Source organism: Bos javanicus, chromosome 3 (genome assembly GCF_032452875.1).
Source record: "Bos javanicus breed banteng chromosome 3, ARS-OSU_banteng_1.0, whole genome shotgun sequence".
Taxonomy (NCBI): domain Eukaryota; kingdom Metazoa; phylum Chordata; class Mammalia; order Artiodactyla; family Bovidae; genus Bos; species Bos javanicus.
The window spans coordinates 11,025,480-11,044,689 of record NC_083870.1 but is presented as its reverse complement, the minus strand read 5'-3'; the positions used below and the strand labels follow the sequence as shown (position 1 = coordinate 11,044,689).

Below are 19,210 nucleotides of genomic sequence, written 5' to 3'. Positions count from 1 at the left end.
CACACATATGTTGTGTAGAGACCTTAACTAAACTTTCAGATATTCATGGCTGCAGCCTCAAGACTGAATGTTAGAAGCCAATATCTTGCCCTTTCTTTTGTCAGAAGGTAAAGTTTCTACTTGACTCCAAAGAGTCACAGTATTCTCAAACTACTTTGCTCCATTTCTTAATGATGACCTGCTGTCATTAGCTCCTTGGATACTCTGCCTGGGAAATCAAAGTCACCATGACTAGGTCAAGCATATTTCCCACTGAAAACTACCACCTCTGTACTCATTCAATTCCTCAGTTCACAATTACAGAGATTTTGACCAATTCCCTCATACCCACTTAATATGGCAAAAAATACTGATGTTTTTCCCCTTGAACAGTTGTTTTATTTCATTTTCTTGTATATTTTTAAATGCTGCTATAATTCAGTTTCTGCACCAAGAGATTTTGAGTCAGTGATGAAAAAAGCATTAGGAAATATCACTCCCTCTGCTGCTACTGCTGCTAAGTCACTTCAGTCGTGTCCAACTCTGTGCGACTCCATAGACAGCAGCCCACCAGGCTCCCCCATCCCTGGGATTCTCCAGGCAAGAACACTGGAGTGGGTTGCCATTGCCTTCTCCAAAGCATGAAAGTGAAAAGTGAAAGTGAGGTCGCTCAGTCATGTCCGACTCTCAGCCACTCCATGGACTGCAGCCTACCAGGCTCCTCTGTCCATGGGATTTTCCAGGCAAGAGTACTGGAGTGGGGTGCCATTGCCTTCTCTGATCACTCCCTCTAGTGACCTCCACAATTTTGAATTTCATTGTATGACTAAGAATATTTTAAGTGTGTCAAAGATTCTATCAACTGATAAAAATGAAAGATCTTTTAATATCTGTAAAAAGAAGGAATGATGAAATAAAGAATAAAAAGAAACAGTCTGAACCAAACTTTATACTGTCTGTATGGTTTTCATTTTTATTCAAAGCAGTGAAAACTCAGACCTTCTCAGCCATGTAGGAACCCATCCTCTTGGCATCCCCCCACAAATGGGCACTAAACTTCTGCTTAGACTGACAGTGCCAGAAGGTCCTTGCACCATATGACAGTTCTTTCCCATTGTTGTTTATGGTTCATAAACATAAAGCCGCTTCCTTCCCTGAAGGACGGAAAGGGCAACCCACACCAATATTCTTGCCTGGAGAATCCCATGGACAAAGGAACCTGGCAGGCTATATATAGTCCCTGGGGTCACAAAGAATCAGACACAACTGAGTAACTAACACTCCTATGGACCTGAAATCTGAGTTTCATCCACTATTCTTAGTTTTTACTCCGTGGGGGAAAAAACATTGCTCTAGGACAGATTCATAAATTTAAACATAATTTTCATGTCATAGGAATCTCACTGTTTACCAAATCAGTTCCTATCTTCAGCCTTGATTCTTTTGTCGGCTATGTACCCTTACTAGAATATACTTTATCCAAAGTTAACCTGTAGACACCTAAACCATTTTCTGGCTCAAGTTTCCTCACATTTTCCCTTGACCATCCAAGGTAAACACTGGCCTTTCCAGCTTCTAAATTCCCAGTAGCACTTCCTCACTTTTCCTCCAATTATATTCTGTAATGTACTGCAATTACTTTTCATGCATACATCTTATCATCCCAAAGCAACTCTCTGTGAAGTTAAAGAAATCTCATATTATGCCCCATCTTCCAGATACATAGCACAATGCCTGATACATTGCAACCATGGTGGCTAATGGAAAAATTATGATAATTTAGATGACTTACACAGCTCCTTAAATTACCAATTACTCATCCCCTCCCATTGGTTTCCTGATATTGCTGTCAGGGCTCCTATAAAATCTATCATGTGTATTGTTTTTGTTTTTCAGTCACTAAGCTGTGCCCCACTCTGTGACCCCATGGACTATAGCCCACCAGACTCCTCTGTCTATTGGGTTCTCCCGGCAAGAATATTAGAGTGGGTTGCTACTCTCTTCTCCAGGGGATCTTCCTGATCCAGGAATTAAACGTAGGTCTCCTGCATTGGCAGGCAGACCACTGAGCCATCTGAGAAGCCCATATCACATGTATAAATGACTATTTATCTTACTTCAGTCCTTTGTAATAATATTTTATTCCCCTTATTCCAAAAATAGTTTTTACTACAAATCCCTTGCATTCTATTTTCAAGTCCCTACAGTTGCATTATCCATAACCCCAAATAATTTAAGCATAGGACCAAAGAGCTGGGAGTTAGGAAGGGGGTCAATTTTAGAGATCATATTGTTCTATCTCCCTTTTGCAAAAGAGGAAACTAGAATACAGAAAGGAGAGATGACTTTCTCAAAATCAGATTAATTACAACACAGCCATATATCCCTCCCTCTTGCACCTTCCTTTCACTCCACCCACCCCCATTCTCTTCACTTTGTCATACAGCAGACACTAACACATTATTGTAAAGCAACTATAATCCAATAAAATATAAAAAATAATCATAACAGCATTAATGGATATACAGAGTTAAGAAAGTACATAAAAATGGGAAAAAAATTAAAAGATAAAACATAGCTAATTTACTAATTCTGAGCCCAAAGTCTTTAATATTTGGAAAGGAGAATATCTGTGTGTATGTTTTAGTTGCTTTTATGTTCTGAATCATATGTCCTCTGAACTCTAATTATTCTCCCCCCTTCCTATTTCACGAAGCTCTAAGTTCTTCCCAGTGCTCAGACTAGAATACATGATGGTAGAAATGCCTGACTGACAACGTTCTTACCCAGAGCTTGATGGTGGGAGGGTTCTTGGCTGTGGCAGCCCAGTCACTGCTGAGTCTAGAACTGGAAAAGAAAAACTCTCAGCTCACTTTTTACCTCTTGCTTACATTACAGTCACATACCCCTGGGGCCTGGAAGAGTAGGAGTTTAGCACTTCGATAGAACCTCTGGGAGTAAGTCAAACCATGAAAGAGTCCCCTCCCATGACCAATATCATTGGTAGAGTTCTTAGAAAGGTAGAAGCCCCTGGGTCTCTGAGAAAACCTTCTGGGGTTGCTAAAATGCTCTCTCAGGAAGGTAAACTGTCAAAGAAGCTCATTACTCAATGATCCTCCATCATCCAGTAGTTCACTACATTTGTAATAACCACCAGTCCAAGTTGAGAAAGAATATCTCTAAGGGCAAACTTTTTTTTTTTTTTCTGTAAAAAACAGTAACTGGTGTGGGAGATCTAGGTTCAGATGGATTCCAGTATCATACAACCTAGGAGAAAGCATATAACTTCTAAATATAACAGGATCTTTCTAAAATGTGACTGGCCTTTTAGGGCCCTGAGAGAATAAGAACACAGCCAGGATGAGAACATAAATGATGTCAAGGCAGCCTCCTACTCTTGCCTGTTGCTCGTATCTATAACAGTTTTATTTCAACTGCATACAGCAGCTTCCTCTTTGCTGTTATCTTGCTCTACAAAGGACCCTGCCTCAGGATCTTGCATTCCAGTCCCAGCTGTTCTTCTAGGCATTTATGTGACATTGGCCACCTACCTGAGTATTTGATGTCCCATATTTCATATGAAGAAGATATACCTTCTTCATATGAAGCAATAATGACCAAATGTGATAATGAATGTAAAATGTATTTATCAGTTATAACATATTCCATGAAAGGATTTAATTTTTTCATTTTCCCGGTCCCATTCATGCCTTCAAGTTTGTTCATCCAAACTTTTCCTTCTCTTCTTACTAACCTATTCCTTGAGGACTTTATTCTTTTCAAACTGAGTTATGAAAGTTATATATTTTGCTTGTGTAGATATATTTTAAACAATAATTTAATTTTTGAGTTAAGTGTTATTTTATCCCTTGATTGTTGTGGATAGATTTTTAATGTAATTAATGACTATAGATAGCATATTGAAAAGCAGAGACATTACTTTGCCAACAAAGGTCCGTCTAGTCAAGGCTATGGTTTTTCCAGTGGTCATGTATGGATGTGAGAGTTGGACTGTGAAGAAAGCTGAGTGCTAAAGAATTGATGCTTTTGAACTGTGGTGTTGGAGAAGACTCTTGAGAGTCCCTTGGACTGCAAGGAGATCCAACCAGTCCATTCTAAAGGAGATCAGCCCTGGGTGTTCTTTGGAAGGAATGATGCTAAAGCTGAAACTCCAGTACTTTGGCCACCTTATGCGAAGAGTTGACTCATTGGAAAATACTCTGATACTGGGAGGGATTGGGGGCAAGAGGAAAAGGGGACGACAGAGGATGAGATGCCTGGATGGCATCACCGACTTGATGGACGTGAGTTTGAGTGAATTCCAGGAGTTGGTGATGGACAGGGAGGCCTGGCGTGCTGCAATTAATGGGGTCGCAAAGAGTCGGACACGACTGAGCGACTGAACTGACTGAATGACTATAGATTTATTTAAAAGTTTTGGCTATCCCCACCCCCAACTCACACACATTAAAAGACTTGAACAAACAATAACAGTTTCTAACACCTCAGTGCTTCATCCCAAGAGTGATACTAGCCACCCACCTTAACAAAGTTGCTGCCTGAGACAGTCCGAGGCTGCGAAAAGAATCTACTGTTTGTTCTAGCCAACTAGTAGGCCCTTGATTACCCTTTCTTAGAGCACTTACTGAAAAGGGTTTCCAATTGTGACTCCTTCCTTTATCCTTTTGAGATGTGTATGAATCTCTTCCAACTCAGAAGTGTCTTTCTTAAAGTACCTAAGAGCCATTCCTTTAAAGTGTAGTCATCAGGAAAGGCAAGGCCTCTGTCTCCCAGTCTCTGTAACAGAGTAGATTCCTAACTTAGTTTATTGCCAGCTACTAGAAACAGCTGGCCTTATTGCACTTATACTTATCAACCCTATTTAATTTTTAAATATAAATTTATTTATTTTAATTGGAGGCTAATTACTTTACAATATTGTATTGGTTTTGCCATACATCGACATGAATCTGCCACGGGTGTACACGTGTTCCCCATTCTGAACCCCCCTCCCACCTCCCTCCCCATAACATCCCTCTGGGTCATCCCAGTGCACCAGCCCTAAACATCCTGTATCATGCTTCGAACCTGGACTTTACTTCCCTGACTCTACTGTGCCCATTCTCAATCCTGTCTCTACTCCCTCATTCTTCTTTTAAACAGCTGTCACCTCTGTACAAATTGAAGTTGCATTCAGTTCACACTGTACCTCCTACTTTATTGCAATAGGGTGCTACTAATTAAAATTTCTCCTTACTACTATAACTAGTGCCTAGCTTTGTTTATTTTTGATACCCATCACCTTGAAAAAAGGCTCTTATTTGTAGCATTTGGGTTTCCCTGGCAGCTCACCTGGTAAAAAATCTGCCTGTGATGTGGGAGACCTGGGTTTGATCCCTGGGTTGAGAAGATTCCCTGGAGAAGGGAACAGCTACCCACTCCAGTTTTCTTGCCTGGAGAATTCCATGGACTTGACTGAGCAACTTTCTTTCCTTGTAGCATTTATTGATTTGCATAGTGTATATACTCCAACACCATGACTGATTTCAAGCTACCTGCTCACAAAATCCCTGACAATTTAATATTCACCTCTCAGGAATGAACTGAAGATGTTCAATTGTTCAGTCACTCTGTTTTGTCTGACTCTTTTAGATCCTGTGGACTGTAACCCACCAGGATCCTCTGTCCATGGCATTTTCCAGGCAAGAACACTGTAATGGGTTGCCATTTCCTTTTACAGGGGCTCTTCCTGATCCAGGGATCAAACCTGCATCCTCTGCATTGGCAGGTGAATTCTTTACCACTGAGCCACCCGGGAAGCCCCCAAGAATGAAAAAGCTACAACTAATTAAGACAATAGAGATGAATCTCATAAATATATGTAGAGTGAAAAAATCAGACACAAAAGATATATACTGTAAGAAACAACTTCTGCAAATACCAAAACAGACAAAATCAATCTACAGTGTTAGATGTCATGTTATTCATTATACTCGTGGGAGGGAAAGGGGTATGTTTAATATAAAGGAGCATGGGGAGTGTTGGTGATATTTCCAGTATTCTGTTCTGAATGCTCATTATATAAAAAGTTTCCATCAAGACTTCTCTTGTGGTTCAGGGGCTAAGATTCTGGACTCCCAATGCAGAGGGCCCAGTTTTGATCCCTGTTTGGGGAATTAGATACCACATGTCTCAATTAAAGATTTGGAATGCCACAACTAAAGATTCAGTGTGCCAAAATGAAGATCCTATGTGCTGCAATTAAGACCCAGCACAGCCAAAGAAATATTTTTTCAGTAATCATGCACAGATGTGAGAGTTGGACCATAAAGAAGGCTGAGTGCTAAAGAATTAATGCTTTCAACATGTAGTGCTAGAGAAGACTCTTGAGAGTCCCTTGGACTACAAGGAGATCAAACCTTTCAATCCTAAAGGAAATCAACCCTGACTATTCATTGGAAGGACTGATGCTGAAGTTGAAGTTCCAATATTTTGGCCACATGATGTTAAGAACCAACTCATTGGAAAAGACCCTGATGCTGGGAAAGATAGAGGGCAAGAGGAGATGAGGTGACAGGATGAGATGGTTGGATGGTATCACTGACTCCATGAACATGAGTTTGAGCAAACTTCGGGAGATAGTGGAGGACAGAGAAGCCAGGCATCCTGCAGTTCTAGGGGCCACAAAGAGTTGGACATGACTTAGCGACTGAACAAAAACAACAACACAGCCAAATAAAAATAAATATTTTTCTTAAAAAAGAGTTCAGTCTCTATGAACATCCATTTTGTTGCACATTTATATCTTACACAGCTCTCTGTATGTTTAAGTGTCATATTTCAGTAAAGATTTTCACTGGTAGTGTACCATCTAGCTTGTACATTTTGCATTCCTTTGGCTAGTTGCAGGCTCTGCAAAACAAAAGGGTTGTGGGGTCAAGAATTGAAACTGACATATAGTATGTAATTTACTCAGAATGTAGTCAATTTTTTACCAAATCAAGTAGAGAGTAAAACAAACTAGGAATCAGGCCCAAAGAAAGCTGAGTCTTTTCTTCTGTAATTGCTGAATCCTTTTGCTTTGTGTTTCCCACAGACATTTACATTAAATGTATTGCAACTAGGTATGGAGGATTTGTAAGAAAGAGATGAAAGAGAGTACCTTTCATTAGTAAGTAGGAAGGCGGTGGGTTCCAGTACTGATTGGAATCAGGAAGAAATCACTAAAGATAAAAATATGTCAGTGACAAGAGTGGGTAAGACTCATTGTTGTTATTGTTCAGTCTCTCAGTCATGTCCAACTCTTCTCAACCTCACGAACTGCAGAACACCCGGCCTCCCTGTCCCTCACCACTTCCTGAAGTTTGCACAAGTTCATGTCTGTTGCATTGGTGATGCCATCCAGCCATCTCATTCTCTGATTCCCTTTTCTCCTTCTGTCCTCTGTCTTTCCCAGCATCAGGGACTTTTCCAATGAGTCAGCTGTTCACATCAGATGACCAAAATACTGGAGAGTCAGCTTCAGCATCAGTTCTTCCAGTGAGTATTCAGGATTAATTTCCCTCAAGATTGACTGGTTTGATCTCCTTGCTGTCCAATGTACTCTCAGGCATCTTCTCCAACATTACAGTGTGAAGACATCAATTATTTGGCACTCTGCCTTCCTTATGGTCCAGCTCTTACAATCATACATGACCACTGGGAAGACCATAGCCTTGACTATATAGACCTTTGTCAGCAGAGTAATATCTTTGCTTTTCAACACATTGTCTAGGTTTGTTATGGCTTTCTTGCCAAGAAGCAATCATCTTCTGATTTCATGGTTGCAATGACCATTCACAGTGATTTTAGAGTCTAAGAAGAAGAAATCTGTTACTACTTTCACCTTTTCCCCTATTTGCCATGAAGTTATGGAGCTGAACACCATGATCTTCAGTTCAGTTCAGTTCAGTTGCTCAGTTGTGTCTGACTCTTTGTGACCACATGGACAGCAGCATGCCAGGCATCCCTGTCTTTCACCAGTTCCCAGAGTTTACTCAAACTCATGTCCATTGAGTCATTGATGCCATCCAACCATCTCATCCTCTGTAATCCCCTTCTCCTCCCACCTTCAGTCTTTCCCATCAGGGTCTTTTCAAATGAGTCAGCTCTTCATATCAGGTGGCCAAAGTATTGAAGTTTCAACTTCAAAGTCAGTCCTTCCAATGAATATTCAGGACTGATCTCCTTTAGGATGGACTGGTTGGACCTCTTTGCAGCCCAAGGGACTCTCAAGAGTCTTCTCCAACACCACAGTTCTAAAGCATCAATTCTTCGGCGCTGGGCTGGATGAAGCACAAGCTGGATTCAAGATTGCTGGGGGAAATAGCAATAACCTCAGATATGTAGATGACACCATCCTTATGGAAGAAAGTGAAGATGAAGTAAAGAGCCTCTTGATGAAAGTGAAAGAGGGGAGTGAAAAAAATTGGCTTAAAGCTCAACATTCAGAAAATAAAAATCATGGCATCCAGTCCCATCACTTTATGGTAAATAGATGGAGAAACAGTAGCTGACTTTATTTTGGGAGGCTCCAAAATCACTGCAGATGGTGGCTACAGCCATTAAATTAAAAGACTCTTACTTCTTGGAAGAAAAGTTATGACCAACCTAGACAGCATATTAAACAGCAGAGACATTATTTTGCCAACAAACATCCATCTAGTCAAGGCTATGGTTTTTCCAGCAGTCATGTATGGAAGTGAAAGTTGGACTATAAAGAAAGCTGAGCAAATGTTTGGTTTTAAGCCAGCTTTTTCACTCTCTTCCTTCACCCTCATCAAGAGGCTTTTTAGTTCCTCTTGGCTTTTTGCCATTAGAGTGATATTATCCACATATCTGAGGTTGTTGATGTTTCTCCCACTTATCTTGATTCCAGCTTGTAATTTTCAGCTCAGCATTTCTCATGATGTGCTCAGTGTATAGGTTAAATAAACACGGTGACAGAAGGCAGCCCTGTTGTATCCCTTTCTCAATTCTGAACCAACCATTTGTTCCATACAGGGTTCTAACTGTTACTACTTGACCCACATACAGGTTTCTCAGGAGACAGGTTAGATGGCCTGGTATTCCTGTCTCTTTAAGAGCTTTTCACAGTTTGTTAAAGACTCATTACACTTTCCATTTATTACATTTTTATTAAATACTCACCATATTTAGACACTTGTTAGATTCTGGATATAGATATATATCAAGTAACAAAACTGACATGATTTTAGACCAAATATATTTTATAGTATTGTAAGAAAAAACTGAAAATTTTATCTTATCCAACTATATCTACATATACACAATGTGAATATACATATAAATTTTGATACATACTTTGAAGGAAAACAAACAACTTCAAAAGGAAAATGAGTAGCATAAATAGGACAGCTTTTAGAAGTTCTTTAAAAGATAATGTCATTTGAAAGTAACATTTGAACAGAAACTCATGCAAAGAGGAATGAGTCCATTGAAGTGCTAGAGGGGTTAAGGGGGTTGTGGAGAACAGTATCAATTTCCTGAAACCATACAGATCTTAATTTGTTTGAAGAATTTAGAGTGGTAATTAGACTGTATAAGAGTGAACTGATAGAAGAAAGATGGGAGTCAATGTTGGAGAGAACAGTATGGGAGAATACTGTTGAATCTTGTAAGGTGTGACGAGGCTTTGGATTTTATGTTATCCATAACTGTAATATTTCATGGTTTTATTGAATGGCATATCCAATTTAGCTTTAAAATATGTCACTTTGGGGTTTTTTTTATGCTTTAATGTCCTTTATTGTGGTAAAATTTACAAATTATAAAACATACTATTTTCACAATATTTGACTATACAATTCCTGCAGAAGGAAATGCCAACCCTGAGGCTGGGGAGTGGGAGGATAGAGAATAGTGATCCCTATTAAACTTAGTGTTTAATAGGGACAGTTCAGTTTAAGAATGTGAAAAATTGGGGAGATGGAATATGGCTACAGTTGTACAATAATGTGAATGAACTTAGTGCTACTGAATTGTTTAGGCAATGCCAAAGAATGTTCAAACTACCACACAATTGCGTTTATCTCATAGTCTAGTATAGAAATGCTCAAAATTCTCCAAGTCAGGCTTCAACAATATGTGAATCATGAACTTCCACATGTTAAAGCTGGTTTTAGAAAAGGCAGAGGAACCAGAGATCAAATTGGATGATCATTGTTAGATCATCGAAAAAGCACTTTGTTTTTGTTATGGAAAATATGTTAGAATGGAACAAAAGTAGGATCGAAGAGAGTGGGGAGAATATTATTGTATTAATTCAGTAGAGAGATATTGGAGATTTATACCAAGAGAAACACTAAAGAGAAAAAGGAAGGGAAAACAACAACAAAGAAAAAGATTTGAGGATATATTTTGAAGAAAGATTGGCATATGGTAATAATGAAGGACTAGAAGAAAAATTGAAATAAACCTTGAAATTTTTTTGCCAAAGCACGGAGAAACAAAAGGATTAAACTTTCAGGATGGGAAAATTGAAAATTTACCTGTGAGCTTTAATAAATATAATAAATATTCAAAGATTGGAAAGTTATAATATTATAAGAACTCTTGCAGAGCCTAGGAAGAAAAGAACTCTGTTTTTAACAAGTTAGGTTATTTAAATACATCCAGGTAGGATTGTTAAGAGGCATTTGTATGTATAATTCTAAAACTCAGAAAAGAGTTCTGGTTTGGACATATAAATTCAAGAATTGTTGACATCAGTAGGGATGGAATTTACATTCTTAGGAATAACTCTGAGCATCTAAGAAGACAGTGTTATATGACAAGGACCACTGATAAAGACCAACTAGAGAGATAAGGAGAAAATTAAGAGACACTGATAACATGGAATCTGAGAGACAAACTTTTCTTAAGAGGAACTGGTTACCTGCATCAGGAACTCAATAAAGAGGAAAGGCAAGATGTACCTAATGGATTTGGCAGTGTGGAGTCAGTAATCATTGTGGCAAAATATTGGTTGAAAGGTCTGAGCCAAAACCAGATTGAAATGGGTTGAAAAGTGAATAGGATGTGAAGAACAAAAGACAGATTGTGCCATTAAATGTGACTGGAAAAGAGCAGAGAAATAGACCTCTAGCTGGCTGGAAATATATGACCAAGGAAATGTGTGCTGTGATGTGCTTAGTCCCTCAGTTGTCCAACTGTTTGTGACCCCATGGATTGTGGTCCGCCTGGCACCTCTGTCCATGGGGATTCACCAGGCAAGAATACTGGAGTAGATAGCCTGTTCCCTTCTCCAGAGGATCTTCCCAACCCAGGGATTGAACCCGGGTCTCCCACATTGCAGGAGGATTCTTTACCATCTAAGCCACTGGGAGAGCTCAAGAATACTGGAATTGGTAGCCTATCCCTTCTCCAAGGGATCTTCCCAACCCAGGAATCAAATGAGGGTCTCCTGCATTGCAAGTGGATTCTCTACCAGCTGAGCTACTAGGGAAGCCTGAAGGAAATGTGTATGCTTGTTTTTAAGAATGGAGATACTAAAGTATTCTTAAATTCAGAAAGCACTGTTCAACTAAATAATAAAAGCATAAAGATGTAAGAAATAAAGAAAACATAAAGAAGTAAAGCCTGAGAATGTAAGAGGAGATGGGATTCATTGCATGTGTGACGATGGGAAGGTTATTACAGGTAGCGACAAAGATACATAGAATTTTATGAGATCAACATTGAAGTGGAGGAAAGACCTTGGTAGAATGTCAGTGTTGGGTGGGACTAGCTCTCTCTCCCTTCTGGAAGATGGTTCTCTTAATGGCCTTAATGAGCTCCTTGTTACGAAGACTGTAGATAATTGGGTTGACTAGTGGTGTTAGTACAGAGTAGACTACAGCAAGCGTCCGATCAAGGGTCAATGAATAGCTCTCCTTTAGCCGCACATACATGAAGATGATGCTCCCAAAGAAGATGAGGACCACAATAAGATGGGAAGCACATGTAGAGAAGGCCTTCTTTCTTCCTGCGATTGTTTTTATCTGCAGTATAGTCCCCATGATTCTTCCATAAGACACCATAATAAAGAGGAAGGTGATAAGGATGATGAAGGCATTAATGGCAAAGTCCACCAGGACATTAGTGGATGTGTCCTTGCAGGCCAGGCTCAGAAGAGGTGGAAAGTCACAGAAGATGTGTTGAATTTCATTGTAGCTGCAAAAAGGGAGCTGGGAGACCAGGATGACTTCAGATATGGGACATAGAAAGCCACAGGTCCAACAACCAGCAGCCATCTTGGCACAGAGCATGGGGGTCATAACTGCAGGATAGTGGAGGGGCCTGCAAATGGCCAGGTATCGGTCATAGGCCATTGCTGTAAGAAGGTAGCATTCAGAGGCCCCTAGGGAGTGGAAGAAGTAGGTCTGAAGGAGGCATCCTGAAAAAGAAATGGTCTTCTTATCACTGAGAAGATTAGCTAGCATCTTGGGGATGGTGGTGGCTGTATACCACAGCTCCAAGAAGGAAAGAATACTGACAAAGTGGTACATGGGTGTGTGTAGGGCCGCATCCAGTCGTATGACTAGGAAGATGAGCATGTTGCCACAGATAGTGAACAGGTATGCCAACAGCAGCAGGACAAAAAGCCAGCCCCTGATACGTCCCACCCTGGGGAAACCAAGGAGCACAAATTCAGCCGGGCTTGAATGGTTGTGTGGCTCCATGAGAGGCTGAGGTGAGGAAGGAAAGAAGAAACTGACTGAAGTGATTGCAAAATTCAACTCAAAAGTTTCTCTTTACTGTTTAGTCTTTTTTTTTTAATTTAAAGGCAGAACTTTCATCACTACCACTGCTATTGCTATTTATACCACCCTAAAAATAATAATAGCTAACTCTCATTAGCACTCACTGTGCACTGAGCATCTTACAAGTGCTTTGCGTTCAATATTTTACTTAATTTTCACACATCCAATCAGATAAGTACCATTGCTATACATGTTTTACCAATGGTAAAATTTAAGAAGAGAAAATAGTGAGATTATGAAGAATTTCTATTTCATATAAATACCAGGGACGGGGGAGCCTGGTGGGCTGCCGTCTATGGGGTCGCACAGAGTCGGACACGACTGAAGTGACTTAGCAGCAGCAGCATAGATATCATGGTACAGAAACAGAATTTCACCTTGTGCATGCTAATTCCATGCTATTTACCTCTATGCTATGTGACCTTCCCCAAGCATTCTATTCCCCTAACCCAGTTCACAGTTTTTCCTTCAGTCAGGTCTCCAAAGTTTTGAGACAGGAGGTAGATGCACTCTCCCCTCCCCTACCCTCCGCAGGGTAAAGTAACTAGAGATTCATTCCCTGTGGACTGAGACTCCAAGATGAGACTAGCAGAACAATTAAGAGAGGAGGCTGGCCCCTGCCCAGACCACATATTTCTCATTCTCAAAGTCAGGAGACCTCCCGAACCGCTCATGAAATCCACCTTGGCTAAGAGATGTGTGTGCACACATGGGACAATCCTGAAATACACCAAATACGAACAGTGAACCAGGAAAATCAAAATGGTTGGAAAAAATGTCCCATAAAACTAACTCAAACTGCCACGAGAGTGTGACTCAGGGACTCTCTGAGTCTGCCCTTGTGTCTATCGACACACATTGTACTCTTTTCTTCCTAGTAAATACGTGTTTCACTACTTTCCATCTTTGTGGGAATTCTTTTCTGCAGAGCTGAAGGGCCTTTGTCACTGATCACTGGTCTAATGGCTAGGATTTGGTGTTTTCACTGCCATGACCCAGCCTCAACCTCTGGCCAGGAACCTAAGCCCTGCTTCAAGCTGTTGCAGGCCGAGGCCACTGGAGATCAGGGTGAATTTTGTCCATGAGAGTCATGCAGTGACAAGCCTTTTCTAATTGTTCAGCTCACCTCTCTAAAACTTTATTGGATACAGAGGTATCCGGCATAAGGAATACAGAACGAAACAAGCTATAATCCCTGTGTCCAGAAAGCTTGCATCCTCCTGGGGAAGCAGACAAAGCAGTCATCTTGATACAGCCTGTGAAGTACAGAACACTACAGAGTGCTAAGGCAAGGGCCCATTTCTCAGACCAGGAAGACTGAGAAAGCCTTCTCAGAGGAGAAAGCCTTTGAATAGAATTTTCCAGGAAGAGTAGGAGTTACCTGGAAGAGGAAAAAAACATTTCAGACAAAAAGCACACATGCAGATGGTGAACTGGAAGCAGCCTGATTTAGGGAAATACATGCTTGCCTGTGTGATAAGGCAACTGGGAAAGCTCACCCAATGATTTAGGATCTTACTCCAAAAGGTGGGGGGAGCCATTGAAGAATATTAGGTCAGTAAATGACATGATCATATGAAGATTTTGAAAACGTCACTGCTATTTAACTACTTTAACCAAGCTCAGAGATAAAGGTGTGAATTTGCCTGTGGGTATCACTGACGGAAAGATGAGTGGAGTGTTAACACATCTGGTGAGAGAATGAAGGCTAAAAAATAAACATGATAAAGTGGCAGTTAGTATGAATCCTACATTTTCAGAAAAACAGAAATAGGTGAGAAATATATAGCTGGCTTACATAGGAACAAATATCAGACATTCTTATTCTCAAGACCAAAGTGAAACAGATTCAAAAAGAAAAAGAAGGGAAAAGAAAAGAAACCATAATAACTAAAAACAAACAAAAAACCCACAAGCAATGTGACTTTAAATGCATAAAAATGATAACCAGTATCAGTCACATCACATTTGCAGAGGGCTGTCCAATGGCACCCCAGTCCAGTACTCTTGCCTAGAAAATCCCATGAATGGAGGAGCCTGGTAGGCTGCAGTCCATGAGGTCGCTAAGAGTCAGACACGACTGAGCGACTTCACTTTCATGCATTAGAGAAGGAAATGGCAACCCACTCCAGTGTTCTTGCCTGGAGAATCCCAGGGACGGGGGAGCCTGGTAGGAGGCCATCTATGGGGTCACACAGAATAGGACACGACTGAAGCGACTTAGCAATAGCAGCAGCAGTCCATATTTTAGCCACCAAACTGACAAACTGCAGTCTCTTCCTATTTTTGTAGTCCTAATATTTGTCATAACTTATTAAAGGTATTCAGTAAAAGCTAATTGCTTAATCAAACAAATTAATGTGGAAATTATTTAAAAATTAGTAGACTCCCCTCCCAATAGTTTCCCTTCAACTCATACCTAAATCAAAACAGTGTTCCAAAACCCAAAATACCCTGCAGAGGAAATCAAATTCTGGGCTTGATATTTGTAAATCCTATATTGACTCAAAGTAATTAGTGTTTAAGACATTCTTCTTGAATCTATTCTAATTCTAAAGGTTATTGTATATTAACCTCTCTAATTGCAAGAGACAAACATGCTAAAACAGAAATCCTTGCTTGATTAAACCTGGCACCTTTGCTCCTCTGCACCATTTGCTTCTGGTTTACCTCTCAGCCCATTTTTCCCATCTGGTAACTTGATTCTCATCCTTCAAAATGAGATCAAATGTCAACTCATTAGTGACACCTTTTCTGAATCCCCCAGAAAATGTTTATTCCTTCTTCAAAGTCCGCATAATGTTGACAGAGTCCACTTAACATATTGCATTACTTTTATAACATCTGTATTCCTCATAAATTGTAAGATCTTTGAGAGTAAATGTGATACCTTATTAACTATTGTATATCTCCCACCAGTGCCTAGAACAATGAGGATAGAAGTTGTAAACTCGATGTTTCTTGAATATGCTTGAACTTTTTGTAGATAAATTTGTTCTTCTATTGCATTTGAACACATCCTTCTTGTTCTTTTGGTGTCTTACATTTAAAATCCCTACTAAACTTAGCAGCTCAAGTTTTGTCTTGCCTCCTTTCCCCTAACTCTGTCGAAAACCGTCATTACTCTGACCCACCCAGAAAAATTAAATCCAAGAAATATTTTGATCATTTTTTGTGTATAGGTAAGGATTATTGAGGGGCTTCTCTGGTGGCTCAGGTGGTAAAGAACCTGCCTGCCAGTGCAGAAGATCCAAAAAACATAGGTTCAGTCACCTGGAGACTCCCATGGATTCTCTAGGGAAGAATTGTAGGAGGGTTGGGAGTTTGAGTTTTAATCTACCTGCTATAAGACAGACGTGGTTTCTATCCAAGTGCCCTCCGAGGAACCTAGCCTAAGCCTGATTCTCATCTGTATCTGGGGCTGTATCCCCCTTGCCTGTGTCCCTTGTGGCCTGAGACAGTCTATCAGGTTGCAAAGTGTCAGACATGGCTGAGTGAGTACGTTATTGATGATATTGATGAGTGAGGGTTATTGATGATATTTTATCTTTCTACAAATAAGCTTTGTTTCAACAAAGCTAGCTGTATGTGTAGGTTGAGTAAGTTCTTACAAACATGGAATAATTTTAGTAGCACTCTGAAGACCTCTAGATCTTAACACTGGTTCATCATCAAGTGTCTTTAACATCCCCAGTGAGAGAGCTGTGTACAGCCCTCTCCACGGGAAACCTTTTCAAATACAGCTAGCTGCTCCTGACATGATACAATATCTCATTAGACCTTCTTAGTTACAGAAAATGAATGATTTTCTCAGAAAGCTCTACTCTCTCCCATCCTTGCCAGAATGTAGCCAGTCTACAGCAGTGCACAGGGAAACTTCTTGTCTCTCAAAATAGCCATTAGCCAATCTCTTGGCTGTAGAGTGAAATTAAGTATCAAACAGGACAGTGGACAAGGTAACCTGTAAAGTTTCCTCTAAATTAGAAACTCTATGATTCTCAGAATTGGACATCCCAAGTCCGCACCATTTAAGTCATCTTTCTGCCAACGCAACTCTCTAACTTCAAAATACTATGTTTTCAAACTCTTTATTAGAGGTTCCCCCTTTCAGATCCTCAGATCACCTACCAGCTGCTGAACATCATTTGGTATCTGCCTTTGTCTCGCTTTGCTCAGGTATATGTGGGAGATAGAGACTGTACCTAGAAGCCTTTTCTCCTCTTTAAGAAATTCCATCCCCATGGGGCAGAGTCCCCAGAGCTAACCTTGACTGTCTCAGGCCATGAGGGACACAGGCAAGGGGGACACCTTCAGCCTCAGATACAGATAAAAATCAGGCTTAGGTGAGGTTCCTGGGAGAGCATTTAGATAGAGGCCACATCTATCTTTTACCAGGTGGACTCAAAGAAGCCTTTCCCCAAATGCTTGCCATCTTTTCACTGGTTCTTCAACCCCTATTCCTCTCCCCATCTCTAGTGACTTCTCAACAGACTCTTGGACTCTGGATCTGCAGAAATGACCCCCAACCCTACAATTTTTCCCATAATCACACATTCATATTTCCTGTCTTGCCTCACAAGTCCAAAGAGACTTTGTATATCCCCTCATCTTTTGAAATAATGACTTTTCCTAATTATTTGCCCAATCCAGCCAGACATTGTTCTTTCTTTAAGAAAACTTTCTGATAGGAGTTGCTTGTTCTGGAAAAAAAAAAAAAAAAAAGGCTTAGAGCCTCAGAAACCTAAATTTCAGTCTGGCTCTCATAAAATACCCATTTACTGATCCTTTGCTAAGTAATGTTGTTCTAAGTAGAATGCATGTATCAGCTGATATGATAGTTGCAATTTCTCTATGAGGTTGCCACTGCTGCTGCTAAGTCGCGTCAGTCGTGTCGACTCTGTGCGACCCCATAGACGGCACCCCACCAGGCTCTCCCATCCCTGGGATTCTCCAGGCAAGAACACTGGAGTGGGTTGCCATTTCCTTCTCCAATGCATGAAAGTGAAAAGTGAAAGTGAAGTCGCTCAGTCGTGTCTGACTCTTAGTGACCTCATGGACTGCAGCCTTCCAGGCTCCTCCATCCATGGGATTTTCCAGGCAAGAGTACTGGAGTGGGGTTGGCACTGCCTTCTCTGCTATGAGGTTGGTACAACTGTTATTCTCATGTTAAACTTTCTAGAGCACAGAGAGTTTAAAAATATATCCAAGATCACACAGCTAGTATGAATCCTTTGTAGGATTCTGAAGCAAAGTATTCTGACCCCAGAACCTGTTATCATTTCTAAGCTCACTGCCTTCAGTGACTGATGGAATAACCAAGGGCACATAGCCACCTGGCCACCACTCATTATCTATGTGCCCTGAAGCAGTCATTCATTTCTGTGAATCCATATTGTCTCATGTGTGAATCTGTGTTTACATTCATGAGGGTTATGTGAAAATTAATAGGAAAAGTAACTATATTGGTTTTAAAATGTGTCTGCACATATTCTTATTTCACTTAGTAGGTGTACAGTAGATGTTTGTTCATTAAATTCCTCCAAATAACTCTGTGAAGCTTAATTACACTCATAACCTTATTTTCTTCACCATTAAAATGTGCATATTTAGGTTGCTTTTAGAATTAGAGAATATAGCTGTGCCTTCCATGCAATGGACAGGAACACACCTTAGAGTTTAACAAAATTTGGTTTATTGCAATGAGAGAGATTGCACATCATATGGACTGTGGAGCATTTCAGTAAGGGGTTGTTAGAAAAGAATTTATTGTAGGGTATGGTTTCACTTTCGGTGATTCAGGGGAAGGTCCAAAAAAGCAGGAATTGGTCTGAATTGGATCCTGTCAGTTACTGGAGATAATTCTGTAACTGAGTATCTTAATGAATTTTATTTAGAAGGTAAACTAAACTTGTAGTTGATAAGCAATAGTCGGTGCTAGTGACACAACAGCCTCACCTCTTGAAAAGAGCAACAAGGCCACCAAGATTTCACACAAAAATAAAAATCACTTAAATCTGTTTGTTTTTCAAATCACACTTCCCTCTGCTTGGGACAGTCCTAGAAAATAATTCTGCTACTGTATCCCTCTACCCTGACCCCTTTCACCAAGGTAATACTACCTCATTCTTAAAGTAGCATCTCTTCCTCAAAGAGGTCTGATCTGAGCACACTATGTAAATACCCTATCAATATATATGCCCGATCTTCCAATGCTTTTTCTGTCCATTGCATCCTAGCCATTCCTTTCACAGAACAAATTTTAAGTACTTATTCATATGTTTATTTATTTATCAATATATGATAAAGTTGGTGAAGAGAAAGTCCAACTGTACTTAATACATCATTCAGTGCCAAGTATTTTTTCTTGCACAAAGTAGATATTCAAGAACTATATGCTGAATGAATAAATTAAGAAAAGGCTTTTCTGA

General features: G+C 40.2%; 1 protein-coding gene across 1 annotated transcript; it reads right to left on the bottom strand.

The window, feature by feature from the left end:
- Positions 1-11,730: 11,730 nt before the first annotated feature.
- On the bottom strand, positions 11,731-12,771 carry LOC133245260 (olfactory receptor 6N2). The gene has a single exon (XM_061413197.1). The coding sequence runs from the start codon at positions 12,699-12,701 to the stop codon at positions 11,748-11,750; it is 954 nt and encodes a 317-aa protein (XP_061269181.1). The 5' UTR covers positions 12,702-12,771; the 3' UTR covers positions 11,731-11,747.
- Between the last annotated feature and the right edge of the window lie 6,439 nt (positions 12,772-19,210).